Source organism: Antennarius striatus, chromosome 11 (assembly GCF_040054535.1).
Source record: "Antennarius striatus isolate MH-2024 chromosome 11, ASM4005453v1, whole genome shotgun sequence".
In the NCBI taxonomy this organism is placed as follows: Eukaryota; Metazoa; Chordata; class Actinopteri; order Lophiiformes; family Antennariidae; genus Antennarius; species Antennarius striatus.
In genome coordinates this window covers 20,977,519-20,998,675 of record NC_090786.1, presented here as the reverse complement: position 1 = coordinate 20,998,675, position 21,157 = coordinate 20,977,519, and the positions used below count along the sequence as shown (strand labels likewise).

Sequence of the window (21,157 nt, the reverse complement as noted above, 5' to 3'; positions counted from 1 at the left end):
TTTTGTTCCAAATGTGCATTTTTTTATTGACCAACTGACCCAGAAGGTGACTGAAGGCGTTCTCTTGTGCAGATGAGCCAAACCCAGGACTGAAACTCCAGAGGCTTTGACCAGAAAGCCCTGAGGGGTAACTCTTTGTGTCAGGAGTTAATTACCCCAGGAGTCCCACCCCTCCCTTTGACTCTAGGCTCTGGCTCCAGCTTTAGGCATGACCCTGATTCGTTAGCTGCACGTCTCCTGGAACATGTCATTCCTGATTGTTAAACTCACACTGTACAATGTTATTTTTTATGAACAAATTATGAACAAATGGATGACCTGACCTCTGTTGTTGGTAAAGGGAAACAAAAACTCAGTACAGACCACCTCCACAGGCAGTTTGTAAAAATCACTTTTAGCATTTCAAGAATTAATGTTGAGAAATGACAGATTGAAAGAAATTTAGACAAAAACTTCCTGGTTTGACCCTCAGTCCAGATCGCAATGAAATCCAAAGTGTGTGTCTGTGTGTGCGAAAATGTAAACTATATCAATATCTGTTTAGACATGTAAACTGTTGAAATAATACCTGCTTAGATGTGTAGACTAGTTAGACTATACTACCCTCTCATGAGAATGTAATCCTAAATGATCTCGAGAAGACTCAGGAGTGTGTCTCCCAGGTCCAGTGGATCACGATGTGGTTGAGACTCAGTGTTTCAGGGCGTGGCCGCGGAAGTGATGTAGTTGCAGCTGTTAGATGTACCGGGTCACACACACACACACACACACACACACACGGTGAAGGGTCTCCAGGATCTTCTGGCTCTGGTCTTCACCCTCTGCATGTTCTGCTGTGTTGCAGGAGCGGAACCGGCCCTTTGATGCTTTCAACTTGCACTCCCTGGAGAACTCCTTGATGGACATGATCCGGACTGACCATGACAAAGGTAAACCACAGCCCCCAGTGGCCCACCAGGGACTATGGTGGGAATATATACGCATTTCCTGTTACCTCCTGTCCTCTGTGAGCTTTGTGCTGATTCGTTGGTGTTGTGCTGCTGCTGACCGAACGTCGTAACTGGTGAAAGTTTGCTAGCTCTGCGTTGTGTTTCCTTCAGCGTTTGTGTGTGTGTGTGTCGGTTATTGGAAGCATAGTGGTCCTGTGAAGGGGGAACACAGCCTTCATGTCATGACCTGGGAGGTCCAGAGGCTGGAGTCTGTTCTCTTCTGGTGCTGAGAGCTTTGTTACAGTGAAGAAGACTCATCCTGTCACAGCACTGGAAAGGTGTGGTCACGTCCTGCATGGGCTTCCTCCAGTTGATCGTCAAAGGAGGACGTGTGTGTGTGTGTGTGTGTGTGTGTGTGTGCTTGTGCGCGTACTAACATCTTGTTGATCTTCTTGTTGTCGTACAGACAGCCTAGGGCAGCATTAAGCTACCATCCATAGGTAGGAAGGGAGGTGGGCAGGTCAATACGAGGCTGTCAGTGAGTGCAGTAACAGCCCAGTCTAAAAGACTGATAAAAAGAAGAGACAAAGGTTGAACTGAGGAGGTCTGGAACCAGACAAAGTTCCGGTGCAGACACACCTTCTGACAGAGCCAAAGACCAACTGCTGGAATCACTGGCTCTACCAACAAACAAACACGCTGAGGACAGATTTATTTGATTTAGTCTAAATGGATACGTTCAATTCTGAAGACGATGTGGAGTCAATGTCAGGCAAACGAGAACATTGTTATCCTTTATGAAGGTGTAGACATTCAGTCAATCAACTTGTATTTATGTAGCGCTTGATCACCTACAGACATTTCAAGTGCTTTAACAGACAGGAAAACCCAACAGAACCCTCCAGAGCATAGGGGACAGGGAAACCTGAAGGTGTGACTCTCCACCAGCTGAGAACCAGTAACCCAAACCAAATAGTCCAGGAGACCCAGTAGTACATTCTCAACCAGCTGTACTCACCCACAGCCATCCATCACACATTTCTCACATAGTTCACATTGTGTGTGTGTGTGTGTGTGTGTTTGTGTGTGTGTGTGTGTGTGTGTGTGTGTGTGTGTGTGTGTGTGTGTGTGTGTGTGTGTGTGTGTGTCAGTCTTTAAAGTCTAGCTGGCCTCTATTTCTGGGTGAGGGAAACAGAGACATGGGGATGTCGGAACAAATAGGCCATTTCTGCGGCGCTACACACACAAACACACACACACGCACACACTGAACTGGGTCAGCTGAGCTCACGTGTGGAGTTAGACACACCCACACAAGCATACACACATTCACTTGCCTGGAAAACCCATCAGTTTAACAACAGTTGGGACTACAGCAATACTGTCTTTGTCTCTCTCTCGGTGAACAATATGGATCTAAAATAATGTGATGGTATTTCAGGAAGTTTTGGCGTTATGACAGTATATTATTGATGATGTGACTAAATGTTGAAGATCCAGTTGCACACAATCAGTGTTCTGACTGTCCTGAAGCCACACGTTGCACCTTAAACAGTTCAGCTCATAGAAGCAGTGCTGGAGGTCAGGACTGCTGTCTAGGAGCTGTTCCTTGATGGGCGTCAACTCTGGGCTCCAGCTTTGACCAGGCGGGTTGGAGACAGCGTTCTCCACCGTCTGGATGGACATCAGGTCTCAGGTCCAACATCTGAGGCCTGTACCATAAAGCTGGAGTACGGCTTAGCCAGATAACTTCAGGCTTAACCCTGGCTTTTCGGTACCATAAAGGTGGCTGACTTTCTATCGGGCTACGTTGTCGCGGTAACCTATGCTGAACACCTAACCTGCTCCGGAGTAGGGTAAGTTCAGGATAAGAGCTCAGCAGGTATAACAGCCCCACCTACTGACCAATCGGAGCTCAGCGGGTATAACAGCCCCACCTACTGACCAATCAGTTCTCTTGAAAACGGGCCGTCCGTTTCCTGAGAACCCGGTGGATCTCGGTGCACAGCTTGTGTGCAGAGCGCTCAGGCAGAGAGAATATTTAGGGATGGCTGTAATCCGGTGGGATTGGCTGAACAATGACTGTAGAAAGGTAGAGGTTTTGGGGGGAGGGGTTACATTACATCTGTCAGCTGCTGGAGCCTCACATCAGGAATGGAACGCACCCCAACCACGCGCTGACAGTCCCACAGTGATGTTGGTAATTATTATGATGTCCTTAAATCCCTCGTTGGATGGGTTACAAGCAAGACACAGATAAAATGCCATTAATCAATGATTTGTTTCAGTAAATCATGGATTGATTGATTGATTGATTGATCGGTACTTTTATGTATTCTGTTGGCGATGCTGAAAACCTGTGAAGAACACAGTACGTAGAGCTGTTCATAAAGTCACGGGGGCTACGATCACATGTCATAACCAAACATGTGGTTCACACACACATTCATGAACACACACATGTTACTGTAGTCAGATACACAAGTGCAGTCATAGTGGGGCAGTAATATTATAATGGCACTAACTTCCTCATTGACGCAGTCGGCCATGTTTTCCCAGCGATCCTTGCTCCGTTTGGCAGCTGCAACTGTGTTCCTTTTTGCCTGGATTATTGATTTGTATTGATCGTATTTATTAATTATTATTGTTTGCTCCTCCATTGTGAAATATGCGGCTCGGGCCGGTTTGTTGCATGTTTGTGATTGGTCGCATGCAGCAAACTCCGCCCTTTTTATGTGAGCACACACAGATCTAGAGTGGACAAGCCTGAATTGAATTAGTGAGTTGATAGCCGGCTTTATGGTACCGAAAATCCGGAGGGCGGATGTCTGGGTAAGTGAAGCCAGATAAGTAAGAGGAAGCCCGGCTAGGTTAATCCAGCTTTATGGTACAGGACTCTGGTAATGTCTGTCCAGCGTCTGCTTCTGTTGTCATGTGGAGAACATGAGTCAAAGGAGCTGTATGGTGTTTTGGAGCAGTTTTTGCTGTGGCTAGCGTGAGCTGCTGGGCACTCCTCCAGGACTTTGACCATGCCACCTGCTGGATCAGATGCTTCGTTTGAGGTGGAGAAATAAATTCCATTGGTTTCACTCTTGTGTTAACACTGTGTTTGTTCTGTCGCTGTTCTTTTGGACCCAAACTATTTCTGTCATCTGCGGTACGCTGCTTCAGCAGACTCCAAACACACAACATCAAGATGACAGCATGTCAGAATACCGTGATAAGACTATTTTATGCCTTAATAATGATTGTACTCATATTATCATGGCCCACCTCTACTCAGAAGACACAGCTCTTTATCAAACAGAAGTTGGAGACAACTACTGTAAACGAAGAGATCAAAATAAATGATTTAAAGAAAGGTGCTTCTGCAGAGGGAAAAGATTTATATCACATGTGTCCAACTCAAGGCCCGGGGGCCAAATGTGGCCCGCCACATCATTTTATGTGGCCCATGAGAGGACAAAAGGTCAGAGTGTCTAGATATGCAGCTTACATTTTGTATTTAGTATAGTTATTTATAATATTTAAAGTATTTAGAATAGTTAAGTTATGATTGCACAGTTTGAGACACCACCTGCCGGAAACAAATTCCTCGTCTGCTTTCTACAAACGATGGCCAATAAAGCTGATTCTGATTCTGATTCTGATATAAATAGGTCAAAAGTGTGCTATAACCAAAAAATACATTTCCCACAATGCAGTAGTTAAGCTCATTTTAACTTTGACCAAAACGCTGTGAACAAAGTTAATGTCCTAACTTGTGTTTGATGTTAATTTTCTTTATTGATTGATAGTTTGATCCTTGATTGATGGATTTCTGTGGGTTTAATAACCTGACAAATGAAAAGGATTTATGTTAGAACAGAGAAACAAACTAACATGTTTTTTCTGTCTAACTGTAATGTTTGGAACTAGAATAAGTAATAAATTCAGAGTTATTTAACATTCAGGAGTAGTTACATTTATGTTACATTTAGTTACATTTATTAGTTACATCTGGCCGTTTGAGGACAGCCATTATGCTGATGCGGCCCTCGGCGTAAATGAGTTTGACACCCCTGATTTGTGTTGTGTGATATGTCGTCTTCTTCTTCTTCTTCTTCTGAAATGCTGAGGGGCTGCTGATCAGAAACAGGCCCCGCGGCTGGTTCAGTGTCAGGGAGGGAACACGAAGAAACCACAAACAGATCTGGACTTGATCAGCTTGGTAATGTAGGTTCAACCACCCCGCCCCAGTAGGCTGTGTGAAAGGATTAGGGTTAGTAATACAGTAGTAAGACATCACCCAGACACCTCTGGGGCTGGAGGAGTGCTAACATGCTATCTAAGCTTTATGCCTGTGGCTTTGTTCACTGTAGGTTGTTGGGATGGGACCGTTGGGTAGGTGTGTTTACAATCATCAGCTGACCTCAGTCGACTGGAGATGCCAAACACACGTTTACCTTGTGTGTAATCCACCCATCTGTTGGGGCGCGTTGTTGGGCGAGGTCACTTTAGCATTGCGCTGCTCAACAGTACGGCCACATGCAGCTGAGTGTGTTCTTAGTGGTTTCACAGGCATCCCAGTTATGGTCTCCCCTGTACCAACAGCTGTGTCATGCTGTTTCCAGGATCGACGTGTTTATTTCCATTCAAGCCTGAACTAAAGGTCATAGTCATTGGCTTGTGTGTTGAGGTTTGACCAGTGAGCGGGTCTTGAACCTCTCAGCCATTGAAACACTAGAAATGTGTCAGAGGGATGTCCTGTGCTTTATACAGCCAGGAAAGAACGGTGTGTGTCGGCTGTCAATGGATGTTTTTCCTTGTTAAACATTGAACAAGCACGTGTCATTGGGGATTGGTAGGAATGCTTCAGCCTACAGTCGTTGGCCTACAGTCCTGAACAACTTAATGATTTACACTAGAATATATAATAATTATTGGATCAACACCATTACAACCACACAACTGCTTATTTCAAGCACAATATCATTTTAATCCCCTTAATAAGGGCTTGGAATGAGGTAACAGTTGTTTCGGTGTGTCACTGGAGGACACACTCCATGTGTTCTCAGGGGTTCTATTGCTGATAAGTTCTACCAGTCCACAGTGGCTGCAGTCAGAACATCTTGTCTAAAACACACTTCCACAAGTCATGTAATTTGCTGCCATTGAACCCAGCATGAGGACAGAGCGAAGTTTCCACGGCCTGCTACCCCAGAGAAACTCAACTATCCCACTGTGGGATAAAATGGTGTCATGGACACGATTGCCGGTATTTAAACGCCTAATTTACTAGTATTAATTATTAATTTATATTATTGTAAATTAACATGTAGTTAATATAATATTAACTACATGTTTCTGTGCAGTATACAGGGACACTTCATGATAGACAGCTCTGATACGAGCTGCTGGAGCATTTTTCCAGATGTCTTATTGGGTAAGGTGAATGTTGGAGTTGGAGTGGAGATGGAGACAAGAGTTCTGGTCTGTGCGACAATCACCTGGAGTTTAGACACTTGAAATGCACCAGTGGTCTCTCACTAGTTCTCATGGTGACCAAAGTGGTCACCGTGAGATCATGTCCCGTCGCTTCTCTGGGGGGTGATTGGCATGTTTCCCCAGTGACCATCATGTGGACTTCTAGAAAAGTCCAAGGACGTCATGAGAAAATGCCAGCAGAGGAGCTTCATCCACAGTAGCAACTCAGGGGCCCCTCGGGGGCCCCTCAGACTGAGGCGCTCAACTCCCAACTAAGCAAATGGCACATATCCAGAGTTATTTTAAGGCTTCAGGATATCTGTCCTCCTCCGTAACCCCAAATGACTAATGTTGAAGCAAAGGGAAGACCTGTTGGGAGTTCTTATCAGCAACGTGTTGAGCAGAACGTCTGGTCTGTGCTATATAAGGTTATTCTTCATTGATCCATCCAGATCAACAGTTCCAGGTCAAAGTGCATAGCATGTCCCACGCATTTTACAGTAAACATGATTTCCCTCAGCTCCAGCTTTAGACACAAGTCTGGTCATGACGGTCAGTCGTAGGCTGTTTGTAAGGCCTCCGTGTGGGGACACAACACTGAATGACACTCCTGTTGGCTGCATGCTGGCCTGCAAACGTGTTTCCTCATAGCAGCGAGTTAGAGAGAGCTCAGATACTGAAGGACTAAGTCTGGTCACACACGTGTTCAAGCAAAGCGGAGTGGATGTTTGGGCTTGCTGCACTCTGTTTGCCCCCGAGCCTGACTGTCGACTGGATTCTGGTGGAAAGGACTGTGGAAATCCACATCTGTGGATCTGCAGGGTGGCAACCCCCCATCCTCCTCACTGCCTCTCTAGTTTAACTGTTGGTTTCACTCCTTGTAAACCCGGTGGAGGTCTCATCTGTCTTCAACACTAAAATGAAATATTAGTAGATAGATGATCAATTATTGAGTGGGAAAGATGGACTACAAAGTAAAACTCAGCAGTGTGTAGACCCTTCAGTCGTGTTTTTTCTGGCCCAACATGGAGAATGGATCTGCCCTCGGTTGGTTGATTGATTGGTCAATCACCCCGCAAACCCTGCCAACCATCTAACCCTGCCACCAGCACACACTTCACAGAACGCTCATGTGTTCAACATGAGTTGTGCTGCTATTTAATTTATGAAAACCAAACAAATGTGTGCATGTGTGTGAGTTTGTATGTGTGTATACGTTATACGATATATATATAAAATTCTGAATGCTTGTTTTCAGAGGTGTCACATTCAACACATTCAGGATATCCTGTTATTGAGCTGTACTAAACCCCCAAAACCCCTCTATCTAACAGTCAGGTGGCGTTAATTGTAACTACAGAAATACAATTGGATTTCAAAATTATAGACAAATAAAAAATTTGAGCATAATTCACTGAATGTGAGACGTATTGCTAGACTTTAGTGTGACAGGATGTTGTGGGATGCTCTGCTCAGAACTATGTATGAAGTCCTCAATGGGCCTAGTTGTCACTGCTATCTAGGCTAACATTAGCTTTGGGGTCTCCGGTCGTCCTGCTGCTGCCCCACCTCATTTAAATATGTTGTGATTGGTGTGATTACGGCTGGATGGAAGAAGTTCACATGTTTTTTTCTTTACTTCGACAGGACGTTTGGGCTTTAACTTCCATCACCCTGGAGTCGACCACATCATGCCTCTGAACAGTAAGTCCTGCTTCGTTGTACAAGAATCAGCTCATAATTCATTAACGCATTAAAGAGGATTTGAATTCTACTGGTTCATTCAGTTCTGTCATCGCTGATGTCATATGTTTTGAAACGATAATGATGACGTTTCCCTGGAAACCATGGAAACGAACTGCTGAGGCCTAGGAACACCTGCCTGCCCTTTTGCTAAGGCCTGGATCTGACACCACACGCCTCACAGCACTGGTTGACCTGTGAATAGCACGTCCAAAAATACCCCGACATGTAAGACTAGCTTCCCCCAGCGTCCCACGAGCTGGCAGTCCAACAGCAGCGACCGGACATGAGCCGAGAAACACACGGTGTCTTCGTGCCATGTGCTGCTGCATGGACGCCGCCGGGTCGTCATACTCCTTCCCTCCAAGTGCTCTTTCTTTAGCCTCTTCATCGAGTAGCGTCACAGGGAAAACCTCTGAATGAACCCAACAGTGATGCCATTTAGAAGAAGCTGAATCCGGGCAAAAGAAACAGTAGCTCAAGCTTCAAAAATGCTGTTCAGTGTTTCAGGACTGCGTGATGTAGGGCTTTGTGATTGGATCCCGGTATCATCATGCTAGGATGGGATGGGATGGGCTCATTTTGGTTCTTTTATAGCAGGAAGTGAAGCCTCATGGACTCAGAGTGCTAATAGATTGTATTTCAGTTCCTTCTGATTGGATATTACTGAAACCCCCCCCTCCTCTTGGGGGGGCATCGCTTCACAGTATGAAGCGTCTGCGTTTGAGTCCTTCCTTTGCAGACTTTGCATGTTCTCCTTGTGTCTATGTGGGTTCTCTCCGGCTTCCTGTCCCCTCCAGAAACATGCAGCTGATGAATTGACCCCCCCCCCGTCTCACACGACCTCGTCCTCAGGTGATGTTCTTCTAACTGAACAAAGTTTGTAGAAGTGGTTTTAGCCTGTCGGTGAGTTCTGGGATGAGGTTTCTTACACTTTCTATCCTCAAGACAAAATGTGGAGGATGTCTGGAAGCACTGTGAAGCCACTACAGCCCTCGTGTCCTGGTGTGGACATGATCAGTTAGTCCACAATGTCCAGGTGATCTGTGGTCAAAGTTAGTGCATAGCTTTGACCTACCCTGAAAGGTTAAAGCTGTCGGGTACTACTTTCAGGGTAGTAGGTCAGGGTAGGTAGCAGGATGTTGCCGTCTCTGACTGCTTTGGTTCTAATTTTCACGGCTCAATCCAGAGAGCGCCTCTGGATTGACCTCTGGTGATCTTTGCGGTCTGCCAGAACCGGCTTCTCTGCTGCGGCGTCTGATCTACATACAAGGAACTGTAAAGACTTTACTCCTTCATGTTACCCCTTTAATTTTGAGTTTTGAGTACGTGTAAGCACACTTTTATCACCTCATGCAAAGAAGAAGGAGCAGACGCTGTGAGTGTAGTTGCTCCATCCAGATTTATTGATGCTGTTCTCTCGAAGTGGAGATGAGGAACAGACATTAAATATTAAACCAGATTCCTCTCAGACCTCTTCTCTCTCCTGGACACCACCGTTGTTTCCTCCTCTCTCCTACGGTACACTGTCTCTTGGTTTACTTCATTTTGCCCCGGTTGCTAGGCGATGTTGTTACCACTGAGGCCAGATGGTGAGGGGCTAAAGTTGCAGGCGGATGACCCAGGTTTTTTGAGACGAAGAGATCTTTTTAATGAAAGCATAACAAGGGAGAAGAAGCTTAGAGGCAATATATTTCTTGAATAGGCAGAGGCCAGCGGGGTATTCACGGAGCAAAGGCCCATGGTAGTTCCTGAGGGGATGGGTCTGCATTCTGAGAAGGACTGGACACTAACCCTCCTGCTGATCGGTGGAATCTTCCCCTGCTCACATCTAGAGCCAGCAGAATCCCGTTGTTGGTGGGAACCTTGAATCGATAAAGGAAACACTCAAACATAAGTCCCAAAGTCGTGGTTTTGCCCAATAAAAAAATGGAACTGTGTCCAGAGCCTCTTAATGCCCCCCTCCCTGCATGTCGTTCTACCTGCCAGCCAACTCTACTATGTTTGATCCTGTGGGAAGTTTCCACTGTCCTCCGTACCTGATCTGAGAACACCTTTAACATTTCACTGAGGCCGTGGTAATGACTAACCTGCCCCCACTACCCGGCATTGTGGCCTCATGTAGGGACATCTACAGGGATTAACATGAATGGGATCATTAAGCAGAGAAAACGATCGCTGTTACGTTTTTCTCAGCCATTTCCCCTCTACCCCCGTCACTGACATGCATCTTTTTTGCCCGGGCAGTTCCCAGGGGGGCCTGAGCCAGGCAGTAATAATCAACCACCTACTGCCGGACCTGAGATATGGCTGTCTGTGGTTTCACTGTGTCTTTAGAAATGTCTTGGTTTATTTCCACAAACCAGTGTCTCTGTATCTCTTTCCTATCCTCTCACCCCCCCCCCACCTCCACCTCCCTCACCCCCCCATCCCCTCCCTCACCCCCCTGTTTTGATGGGCAGCCCGGAGCTCTGGCCGCAGAAGAGGTAACGTGGCATTTCCTCTGGCTTGTGTTTGCCGTGCCGGCCATGCGTCGCTGTGGTGTCGGGGGTCTCCGTGTGTCCCTACCTGCTTATCATCTGCTGTGACTGAATGACAACACGTTAATGACAAAATGACAACAGCTCGTCTTCCACTGGTTGCGTCGTGAACATGAGCGAGTCGCCATCAAGTCTGTCTGAATCAGTGTGGCGTGAGAAGTCTGGCTGATCCTTTCCTCACGATTTCTTTCTGAGTCAGTGTTCTACAGACAGATGTGTCACAAATTCAACCCCCCCCTGAGGAAAGTCATCCGTCTGTTCAAAAGGTACGGGGCTCTAGTTAAACCACCCAGCAAGAGAAAGTCAGCCAGGGCATCAGCATCAAAGCAAGTGTGCGACTAGTCCACCTCACTGTTGGATCAGTGTTCCCCAGAACAGAAAGGGGGGGCCAATGCGTCTCAAACCATGGTTGCAGGTGTCCCTGCAGCAGCTCACAGAGCCCTGTATCTTTTCACAGACGTAAAACCAACCCTCCACCCGCTTCACAGCCCATAAACATGAGTTTCAAACTGAATCTTGGGGCATGAGATGAGATCCTCGTCTCGGTGAGGATGGCCTCTGGCTCAATGTTCATTTTGACTCACTCAGCCCGAAGCAAAGCCGCTCTGTGACGTTTGTGGGGTGGCTGCAGTGCCGGGGGGGTGGGGCCGTGTGTTGTCGTTGTCATGTGGTGAAACCGGTGAACGCTGCGTTCCAGAATGCTTTCATGCAAAAATGTTCACGAGATGCTGATGTGAACATGAGAGGAGAACACGTTGCATGCTATTAAAGATGTCGTCCTGAACCTGAACCCTGTAGAGAAACACAAATACGTTTCTGCTCAGTTCATTGGTTGAGGGCAGTCAATACTCAAGAGTATTGCTGTCTGCACCGGTGCTCAGCCTCCAGCAGACATGATGTGTCTCAAGTCACCAGGAAGCCTCCAAAACGACATTACGACATGATTACAATGTGGACAAAAGTATAAGGACACTCAGAAACCGAAGCCGTTACCGACCGTCTGCCCCTGTGGGTGTCCTTCACCTCTCTTGTCCTTCCAGGTCGCTCCTGTCTTTTCCCCTTTGAGGACGGTTTCCTTGACGATGGACACGGTGACCCCTGCTTGACCCCGGGCCTCAACTCACTGAACCGTTTGCAGAATGGAGAGAGGATGGAGCGCTACTCCAGGAAGGTGTTTGTTGGGGGCCTCCCCCCTGACATAGATGAAGGTAACTAGAGTAACTGATTAGTTTAACAACGCTGTTGGTTTGATGAAAGAACGTCTAGTCTATTCTTTTTCTGTTGTCTCCGCTGTTGTAGACGAGATCACCAACAGTTTCCGTCGCTATGGACACCTGGTGGTGGACTGGCCTCACAAAGCTGAGAGCAAATCCTACTTCCCACCTAAAGGTAACAGAACATCATCTGAAATTTCCCATCAGACATCAAAGTCTACACCAATAAACATCACATCAGGTGCATTGCTAGTGTCCAGTTTGGCAAAGAATCATGTTACCCAGAGTTCTCGGCTCCTGCTGGGTATGAATGGAGGCCTGTGTTTATCTGAGTTACCCCATGCAGCAGAAGGACTCCTGCAGTGTGTGCTCATGTCTCCGAGACGTGTTTGTGTGAAGGAGCACCTAACGGCTGATCTCCTCACCTCCAGACCTTCACATCTCTCTGCTTTGGGGGGGGACAGCTCATAAAGACGTCCCATTGGCAGACGGTCACATACTGCAGCCTGAGGACCTACCAAACCTCAGGACAGGTCCTCCCTAACGTCGCTTTTAGCTCACGAGGATTATTTGAACTATGCTCGGCTCCACTGATACCCAGACCGGAGGAAACGTTTGGTCCTTTTAGGGGAATAAAGGAGCTCATGATGGGTAGAGGAGGAGACTCTCTGCTCTTTAAGTCTATATTATGTAGAAACAGGTGGTGCAGTGGGTGGCGCTGTTGCTTCACAGCAAAGGGTTCAATGTTCGAGTCCCTTTCTGTGTAGAGTTTGCATGTTCTCCGCGTGTCTGTGTGGGCTCTGTCCAGGTTTTCTGCCTTCCTCCCACCCCCAAAAAACATGCACCATAAGTGAACTGATCAATCCAAACTGCCCGTAGGTGTGAGTGAGTTGTTTGTCTTTCATGTGGCTCCGCGATGCATTGAACTATGAAGGCGCTTTTATTAAAGAGCCTTCATAAGCTTTTCTTCAGTGAGTGACTTCTTCACTGTGAGATGATCAGGGATGCTTGGTTTCAACGCTTTTCAGTGATTCAAAGCTTTGGGGTGTGTTTGTTGACAACAGATGCTTGTGTCTCCCTCTATCTGTGCTGTCGAGCCTTTTTCTTCTCCTCTCCCTGAATCATTTTAATTACTGTCAGCAGTTGGTCTTAAAACGTATCTGGTACAGTTAACGTTACAGCTCAAGAAAGCAGTGAACATCAGGACGGACACGTCCCATCCTGGTCACAGCCTGTTTGAACGCCGCCATCGAGGAGACGCTGCAGGGCAATAAAACCAAAAACCAGCAGACTGATAAACAGCTTGTAAGCAACGGCCATGAATCTGTAGAACACGAGCAAACTCCTCTGAAACATGTACAGATACGTGTATCAGTGCAGTGTTGAAATGTCTATGTGCAATGGATATACATGATCCATCATTCCATACTGTGAACGGCGTTAGTGAATGTGTGTCGCCTCTCTTCTTTTGTTTTTATCCATTTTTTACACATCTGTTTCGTTTGTGTTCTTTTTACATCGCGTCAAAGCGGTGATGTAATAGTGTTTGTGTGTTCGTCTGTCCGTCCGTTCGTCCGCCAAATGTCTTCACAACCGTTCAGATAGAAAGATGAAACAAAAAGCACATGACTCGGGCAGGAGAGGGGATGGAAATGAGATGATGACCTTGACCTTGAGAAAACTAGTTCAAGGTCAAATCATAACTTCTGTACACTCAGGAACCGAATAAGATAGAAAAATGAGGAAGAAGGCCAGTGAGCGTGAGACCATAGATCAGAGCTAGTGCTTTGATCAATGACAGTAGGTCAGACGACTAGCTGAGATGTTTGACCCATGCAAGTAGGTCAGGGTAAAATTTTGAATTCAGGAGTGTTATGGGATTTTGCAATCTCTGACTCCATTGGTTCTTGTTTTATCTGTATCTGATTTGTAATGTAGGTGGTGTGTTCTGGAGCTGATATCTAGAGGTAGTGTGTTCTGGAGCCGATATCTAGAGGTAGTGTGTTCTAGAGCTGCTATCTAGAGGTAGTGTGTTCTAGAGCTGCTATCTAGAGGTGGTGTGTTCTGGAGCTGATATCTAGAGGTGGTGTGTTCTGGAGCTGATATCTAGAGGTAGTGTGTTCTAGAGCTGATATCTAGGGGTAGTGTGTTCTGGAGCTGATATCTAGAGGTGGTGTGTTCTGGAGCTGATATCTAGAGGTGGTGTGTTCTGGAGCTGATATCTAGAGGTGGTGTGTTCTGGAGCTGATTTCTAGAGGTAGTGTGTTCTAGAGCTGATATCTAGAGGTGGTGTGTTCTGGAGCTGATATCTAGAGGTAGTGTGTTCTAGAGCTGATATCTAGGGGTAGTGTGTTCTGGAGCTGATATCTAGAGGTGGTGTGTTCTGGAGCTGATATCTAGAGGTGGTGTGTTCTGGAGCTGATATCTAGAGGTGGTGTGTTCTGGAGCTGATTTCTAGAGGTAGTGTGTTCTGGAGCTGATATCTAGGGGTAGTGTGTTCTGGAGCTGATATCGAGGGGTAGTGTGTTCTGGAGCTGATATCTAGGGGTAGTGTGTTCTGGAGCTGATATCTAGAGGTGGTGTGTTCTGGAGCTGATTTCTAGAGGTGGTGTGTTCTAGAGCCGATATCTAGAGGTGGTGTGTTCTGGAGCTGATATCTAGAGGTGGTGTGTTCTGGAGCTGATTTCTAGAGGTGGTGTGTTCTGGAGCTGATATCTAGGGGTGGTGTGTTCTGGAGCTGATTTCTAGAGGTAGTGTGTTCTGGAGCTGATATCTAGAGGTGGTGTGTTCTGGAGCTGATATCTAGAGGTGGTGTGTTCTGGAGCTGATATCTAGAGGTGGTGTGTTCTAGAGCTGATATCTAGGGGTAGTGTGTTCTAGAGCTGATATCTAGAGGTGGTGTGTTCTAGAGCTGATATCTAGAGGTGGTGTGTTCTAGAGCTGATGTCTAGGGGTAGTGTGACATTTACAGGAAGTGTGCTCTATATTATGGTCTGTTGGCTCCATGAATCTGCAGCAGATAACTGACGTTTCTGGAGCCGAGCGGTGAAAGAGGAAGTTAAAGATTGTTGTTGATTGTTCTCTTTTTAAAACCTTTACACATCAGGAAGAGGACGTTGAACTAATGTGTTGTCTTGTTTGGGTGAGAGCTGTGTTGCAGAGATTAAATAAAATCAAGTCTCAGGTTTAGGCCATGAGTGTTTGTTACAAAAATCACGCGTGTTTGAAATAAAGGCATTAATATGATTTTTCTGGTGACATTAGCCTCTATGAAACGTCCATTCACAACAAATAGAACAATTCTAAGGCAGAGAGCACTGCAGTGTCTGGCTTCAGGTACTGACACGGCTTAGTGTCTCGTCTTAATCTGTAATTCAGTGTCAAAAAGGACACATTTGAAGTGATTATCAACAGTTTTTAAACATATTGTCTCCAGCTCAACTGTTATGCCCCATTCTTTCTGACTCAGGGGTGTTAACATTGAGCCGGGGAAAAAAGGTCCAAAGTGACCACAGGAGCCAGGTCGGGGTTTTTAGGGCACCTCTTTTCGTTTCGTGTTCTGCACACAGTGTTTGGTGGCCGCATCGTTTGTGCTGACAGGTTTGAAGAATGTTGGAGTCAGCACTGAACATTAACTGCACTGTTTCAGGGCTTCCTGAGCCTCCTGCATTGGTTTAACGACGTCAAGCATTGCACATGAAACGGTAGCTTTATGTACTCCAGGTTCCTCCCAGACACTTGCCCTCCATGTAATGTGAACTGTGTTTGTTTGGCAGTAATTCTGCTCCTCTCTTCTCCCCACCTTCTCTCACTTTCTCTTTCCATCTGCATCTCTCTCTCTCTCTCTGGGTCAGGGAACACATTGTTCCCTTGTTCAGACTGGATGAGCTGCTGGAGAGTTTGACCTTTTCGAGCGTTTTGAGTGGTTGTTTTGTCCCAAGTTGAAGATATTGACATCTTAAGAGCTATAATCTTGTGTGTAATCCTTTATTTCTCGCGGGTGTTTGTGAGATGTGTTTTTTGTGATTCTAGTCATTTGAAGCAATTGATTGCTAATTGTGGACAGTTTGATTTCACCCACAATGGTATGATTACTGAGGTCACAGGCTCATGAAAGCGGCTGCTAAAACACTGTTCATTAGGGAGAGGCTGCTGGTTACTTTGCACAATGTCAGATGCATGAACTCACACAACGGAGTGTAGGCTGTTCCTATAGCATGGAGAAAAATCTGCTATCAATCTTGTCACATTTATTTACTTCAGAGTCCGCATAAAGTTGTAATTGTTGTTTATGCTTATAAGTATAAGGTGTGTGTGTGTGTGTGTGTGTGTGTGTGTGTGTGTGTGTGTGTGTGTGTGTGTGTGTGTGTGTGTGTGTGTGTGTGTGTGTGTGTGTGTAAAATATATAAATATATAGGATATACATTAAAAATATATAAGTGTTTAGACAACAGAGTCACGTTCGGCAGACTGAGCCGGTCGGCCCATGATTAAAAAATTAAACATTATATAATGAAAACTAAGAGTGGAAATCAAGAAAAAGAGAAATACCGATAAGCAAAGTTACTGAAAGTTTACAACTGCTGGACCTAGTGCCGTACGAACATAAGTGCACCACATCAGTGGGGGCATGTAGCAGGCGTTGACAGAGGGAGCTCATTAACATCTAGTGGCCAGCCCAGACACACAGTGTTTCAACAGGGAACTCATTTCATCAATTTTCAATAAGAGATATTATGACCACGGATCAGTTTTGAGCAGCACATTTCAAAGAGAGAGTGGTTGGACATTCGGTAGTTGTGTGAAATTAATTTAAAACGGCAGAATGTACAACTTTAATAACACAACTTACGAACAACCTCTCGGAACCAATTGTGTTCATAGGTTGAGGACTACCTGTATATTTGTATGCACATATACAAAAGTACATACATAAATACACACACACTCAAGCTTTCTCTGAACAAAGTTACCTGTGTCTGTTTATTTTTATTGTTGTGTTCATGATGAATGAAAAAAGTATTTTTAAGATTCCCTGACACACATTGTGAATCAGGATCATTACTATTCATTATTATTGTTGTTACTACAGCTACTGTTGTTGGTGTTCCCCTGTTATCTACTCTATTATTTCACTATTTTGATTCTTTGGACTGTTCCCTCCAACTCATTCATTCTGGTTGACATTCATTGAAATGGTTTCCATGAGCAGAATGACGTTCTCTTTTCTTACTTTCCATCTTTATTCTCATTATTTGGCTTCCAGAAAGTGGGTGAGGGTTAGTTTGTCCCCGTCAGCCTGTATTTGTACTGTTCCTCAGTATCAGGGCTCATCGCCCCTCTGGAGCTGTGTGATGGTTGTACTTAGCTGAGCTCTCTACCCCTCCTGAAATACTTTTGTAGCTTTTACTTCGGATGAGTTCTGTTCTTTGAGCTAAATAATTCAGTTGCAGAGAGTGACAGTCGATCTCACCTCCTTATTTCTGCTCAGCACAGACATCACCAAAGTCTTTTCCTGAAACAACCCTAACCCAAGAACAATCAGCAACGGGTCAGGCTGATCAATTTTGCATGGTTTCTTCAGGATGGGAGTACTTTTAGACATGTATTCCTAATAGCACAGACAGAAAGGTGACGGGTATTGAGCATCTAATTGAGGCAGGTGAGGCAGAAGCAGACGCATCGTGAGGTGACTTACAGGTGTCTCCATTGAGACACTTATCTGAAGCTATAAATGTCTCTCCACTCTTTGTCCCAGGCTATGCCTTCCTGCTGTTCCAGGAAGAGACTTCTGTCCAGGCCTTGATCGATGCCTGCATTGAAGAGGAGGGAAAGCTCTACTTGTGTGTCTCCAGTCCAACCATCAAAGACAAACCAGTAAGTTGCAAACATGAATTGAAATAACCTTTCATTCAAATGAAAATAGATTCACAGCAATCCTTCTTTTAGGATAAAAATGACCACAATGTGTTTCTGAGGTTTTTTAGCAAAGCTCAGCTTTAGCTTTAGCTTTAGTTGATTGCCAAATTCTGTCCAGTCTATGAAAACATGTTAAACTGTGGGGCTGACCTTTCCTGTTAAGTAATTTTTATTTTAAGTTGTTTTTACCATGTTGATATCTTTTGAATATTCAATCTCTAAGCTAATGCAAGAGTAAGACTCGGGGAACACACTGACTCCATGGCTGAGGAAATTCTTTAAATTGAGCCGTCACACTATCAGAGATTGATCTTGTCAGGGTGACTTTATCTGGTGGATTAATGCTGGTTAGGGTAAAGTCAAAGCTAACTAGGAACTGATCTGATAGGATATTGTTTTGACGAAAAATAGTCAGATGTTGTATGTCTATACCACAGGGAAGAATAAGGTCTAGCTGCCAGGTGTCAAACTCAAGGCACGGGGGCCAAATTCAGCCCACCACATCATTAAAGGTCGGAGTGTCTAAAATTAAATAGGTCAAAAGTTTGCTTTGACCAAAAACTACACTTCCCACAATGCAGTAATAAAGCCCATTTTAACTTTGACAAAAACATAGTGAACAAAGTTAACGTCCTAACTTGTGTCTGATGTTATTTTTCTTTATTGATTGATAGTTTGATCCTTGATTGATGGAGTTCTGTGGGTTTAATAACCTGACAAATTAAAAAGGATTTATGTTAGAACAGAGAAACAAACAAACATGTTTTTCTTTGCAATTGTAATGTTTGTAACTTGAATAAGTAATAAATTCAGAGTTATTTAACATTAAGGAGTAGTTACATGGCCCTTTGATTACACCATTATGCGGATGTGGCCCTTGGTGAAAATGAGTTTGACACCCCTGGTCTAGGATGTGGTGGCGGCTTGTGGGGCGGACCATCTACTACCTGTGAGAATCCTAAAGAGGCTAAAATAGACTTGGAACTAACACGGAAACAATATCATTCACAATGTCAAAGTGACCACTGAAATCTCCTATTACTACAAACTTATCTAGGTCACAGCAAAGTTGGGTAAAAATTCAGAAAATTCTACCAGAAAGAAGAACATTAATATTAATTAATATTATTTTACCTGTCCTTACTTTGTCTCTATACACACCTAATCTGAATAAAGTTACTGCAGTTAATAGAGATAATTTTTCCAGACTTAGATAGTATGTCATTTCTGTAGGTCTGAGGGATAGACAGTCTTAATGGGGGTGAGCATTAGTTAAGCTCCTCTGGCCATGGGTTAGTTATGGCTGGGTACTGCAGTAAGGGAGACTCGGAGAAGTGTTTAAAACTGAAACTTGCCCCAACTCATTGACGGCAATAGAAGCATATCAGGGGAACCGCATCTGGCATTTCAGTGATTTGAAAATCATGATGTACTCGTTTTATTGACGTTCTACACAGCCAACTTTGATGGAAGTGGGGTAGTTGTAGACTGACCAGAGAAACGAGGTCTTCAAACCCTTCAGACCCTTCAAACGGGTCTCATTTCAGTCGCGCTCTATGTCAGGCTGATTAGAATGTCATCAAAATGAAGTGTTGGACACACTGATGTTCTGACCTGATGATGGGGTTGTTTTAGGACATGGAAATCCTTCATTGGGGTAGATTCGAAGACTGTCCCAATGTGGCTTGTACGTACACACTGACATTATTCCAAAGCGCGGCATCACGAATTGACAGGATGTGTCACACATACACACTGATTCATGTATGTTCGGCGGAGGTCAAGACCTCCGTCTCCGCTGAATCCGACTCACCGACTCACCGAACCCCTTGGGTTCGATCAAACCCAGGTTAAGAACCACCGCGGGCCGGGGCGATGTTGAACCAAAAGTTTGCCAGCCAGGTAATCTTTGTTTTTCCATCCTCTGATGCAGGTGCAGATCCGTCCCTGGAACCTGAGCGACAGTGACTTTGTCATGGATGGCTCCCAACCTCTGGACCCCCGCAAGACCATCTTTGTAGGAGGGGTGCCACGACCCCTTCGTGCAGGTAATTAACCAGCTGGCATCAAGCTCAAGTGTTGATCAAAAAGATAAACTGCTTCCTGTTTTGTTTTGAAACCCTGGATATGATCAATCAGAAGAAAGAGGAAATGCAGAAGTCCTGGTGAACCTGCTGTAGCACCCCTCACCTCTTTCTCTGCCCTCCCCTCTAGTGGAGCTGGCCATGATCATGGACCGGCTATACGGAGGTGTTTGCTACGCTGGTATCGACACCGACCCGGAGCTCAAATACCCGAAGGGAGCTGGCCGCGTGGCGTTCTCCAATCAGCAGAGCTACATCGCCGCCATCAGCGCTCGCTTCGTTCAGCTGCAGCACAATGACATCGACAAAAGGGTGAGCGAGTTCATGCACTCCGTTCATAACACGCTTCCTGTCCACCACAGCTGAGGTTTCCAGAGTCATTCGTACGGCACGCTGCAGAGCTGGACTCTGCCTGAGCTCGCCTCGGTGTGTCACAGCTTTCATTCCAGATGGGGGCTCTGCCAGCTGCACGGCACCGCCCACAAGAACAGACGACTGGGCCCAGTCTGGCCTTCAGCTGCTAGGGTTCAGACAGATGACTGAAGCTGCAAACACAGGCTTCGGTTTAAGCCTGGCCGTTCCCTGAACCGTTCCCTGAACCGTTCCCTGAACCGTTCCCTGAACCGTTCCCTGAACCGTTCCCTGAACCGTTCCCTGAACCGTTCCCTGAACCGTTCCCTGAACCGTTCCCTGAACCGTTCCCTGAACCGTTCCCTGAACCGTTCCCTGAACACGGGCATACAGTCGGTCTGTTCTGCTGCCTGGTTGCTCTGTTGGCCCGTTCTAGTGGGGAACAGGGAGACCAAGAGAGACGATCAGTCAGCCAGAAGGCTGGGCCGCTGCAGGGGGCTCCAGTACACCCCAGCCCGGCTGTGGCCAGTGTTCTGATGCCATGAGTGATGTTAAATTTCGGAGGTCTGATGTTCCTTTGTCATTGGCTTTTTTTTCACCAACTCAAATGACTCATGTTGGCAGAAAAGAGAAGGTAAAGTATCTGTACGTACAGCTGTCCTTCAGAATCCCTGTCATTTCCAGGTGTGGTGCAGAAGACCGGTGCCTCTGGTCTTCCCTTCAGTCCCCATCGTTTCTTTGTCTTTGGTGGGGGGGACATAGACGCTTGTTGCCCCCTGGTCAGCTGAAGTCTGGTGTTATAGTCACTAAATGCTACACAGCATTGTCGTTTCGGCTTTAGCCGATTTCTGCCTCCTGCAGTTGACAGATTTGTTAACCTTTCATTTTTTCCACACTCTGAGGGTTAAACC

General features: G+C 45.7%; 1 protein-coding gene across 3 annotated transcripts in view; it reads left to right on the top strand.

Moving 5' to 3' along the window:
* cpeb3 (cytoplasmic polyadenylation element binding protein 3) overlaps positions 1 to 21,157 on the top strand; it is a 32,649-nt gene that overhangs the window by 8,389 nt on the left and 3,103 nt on the right. For 2 of the 3 annotated variants that reach the window (XM_068327082.1, XM_068327080.1), the window contains 8 exons: positions 845 to 929; positions 8,043 to 8,099; positions 10,601 to 10,624; positions 11,719 to 11,886; positions 11,978 to 12,067; positions 17,651 to 17,769; positions 19,745 to 19,859; positions 20,026 to 20,207. In XM_068327082.1, coding sequence (XP_068183183.1) covers positions 845 to 929; positions 8,043 to 8,099; positions 10,601 to 10,624; positions 11,719 to 11,886; positions 11,978 to 12,067; positions 17,651 to 17,769; positions 19,745 to 19,859; positions 20,026 to 20,207 — 840 coding nt within the window. The remainder of the gene's footprint in view (positions 1 to 844; positions 930 to 8,042; positions 8,100 to 10,600; positions 10,625 to 11,718; positions 11,887 to 11,977; positions 12,068 to 17,650; positions 17,770 to 19,744; positions 19,860 to 20,025; positions 20,208 to 21,157) is intronic. The other variant, XM_068327081.1, reaches the window with a different exon arrangement.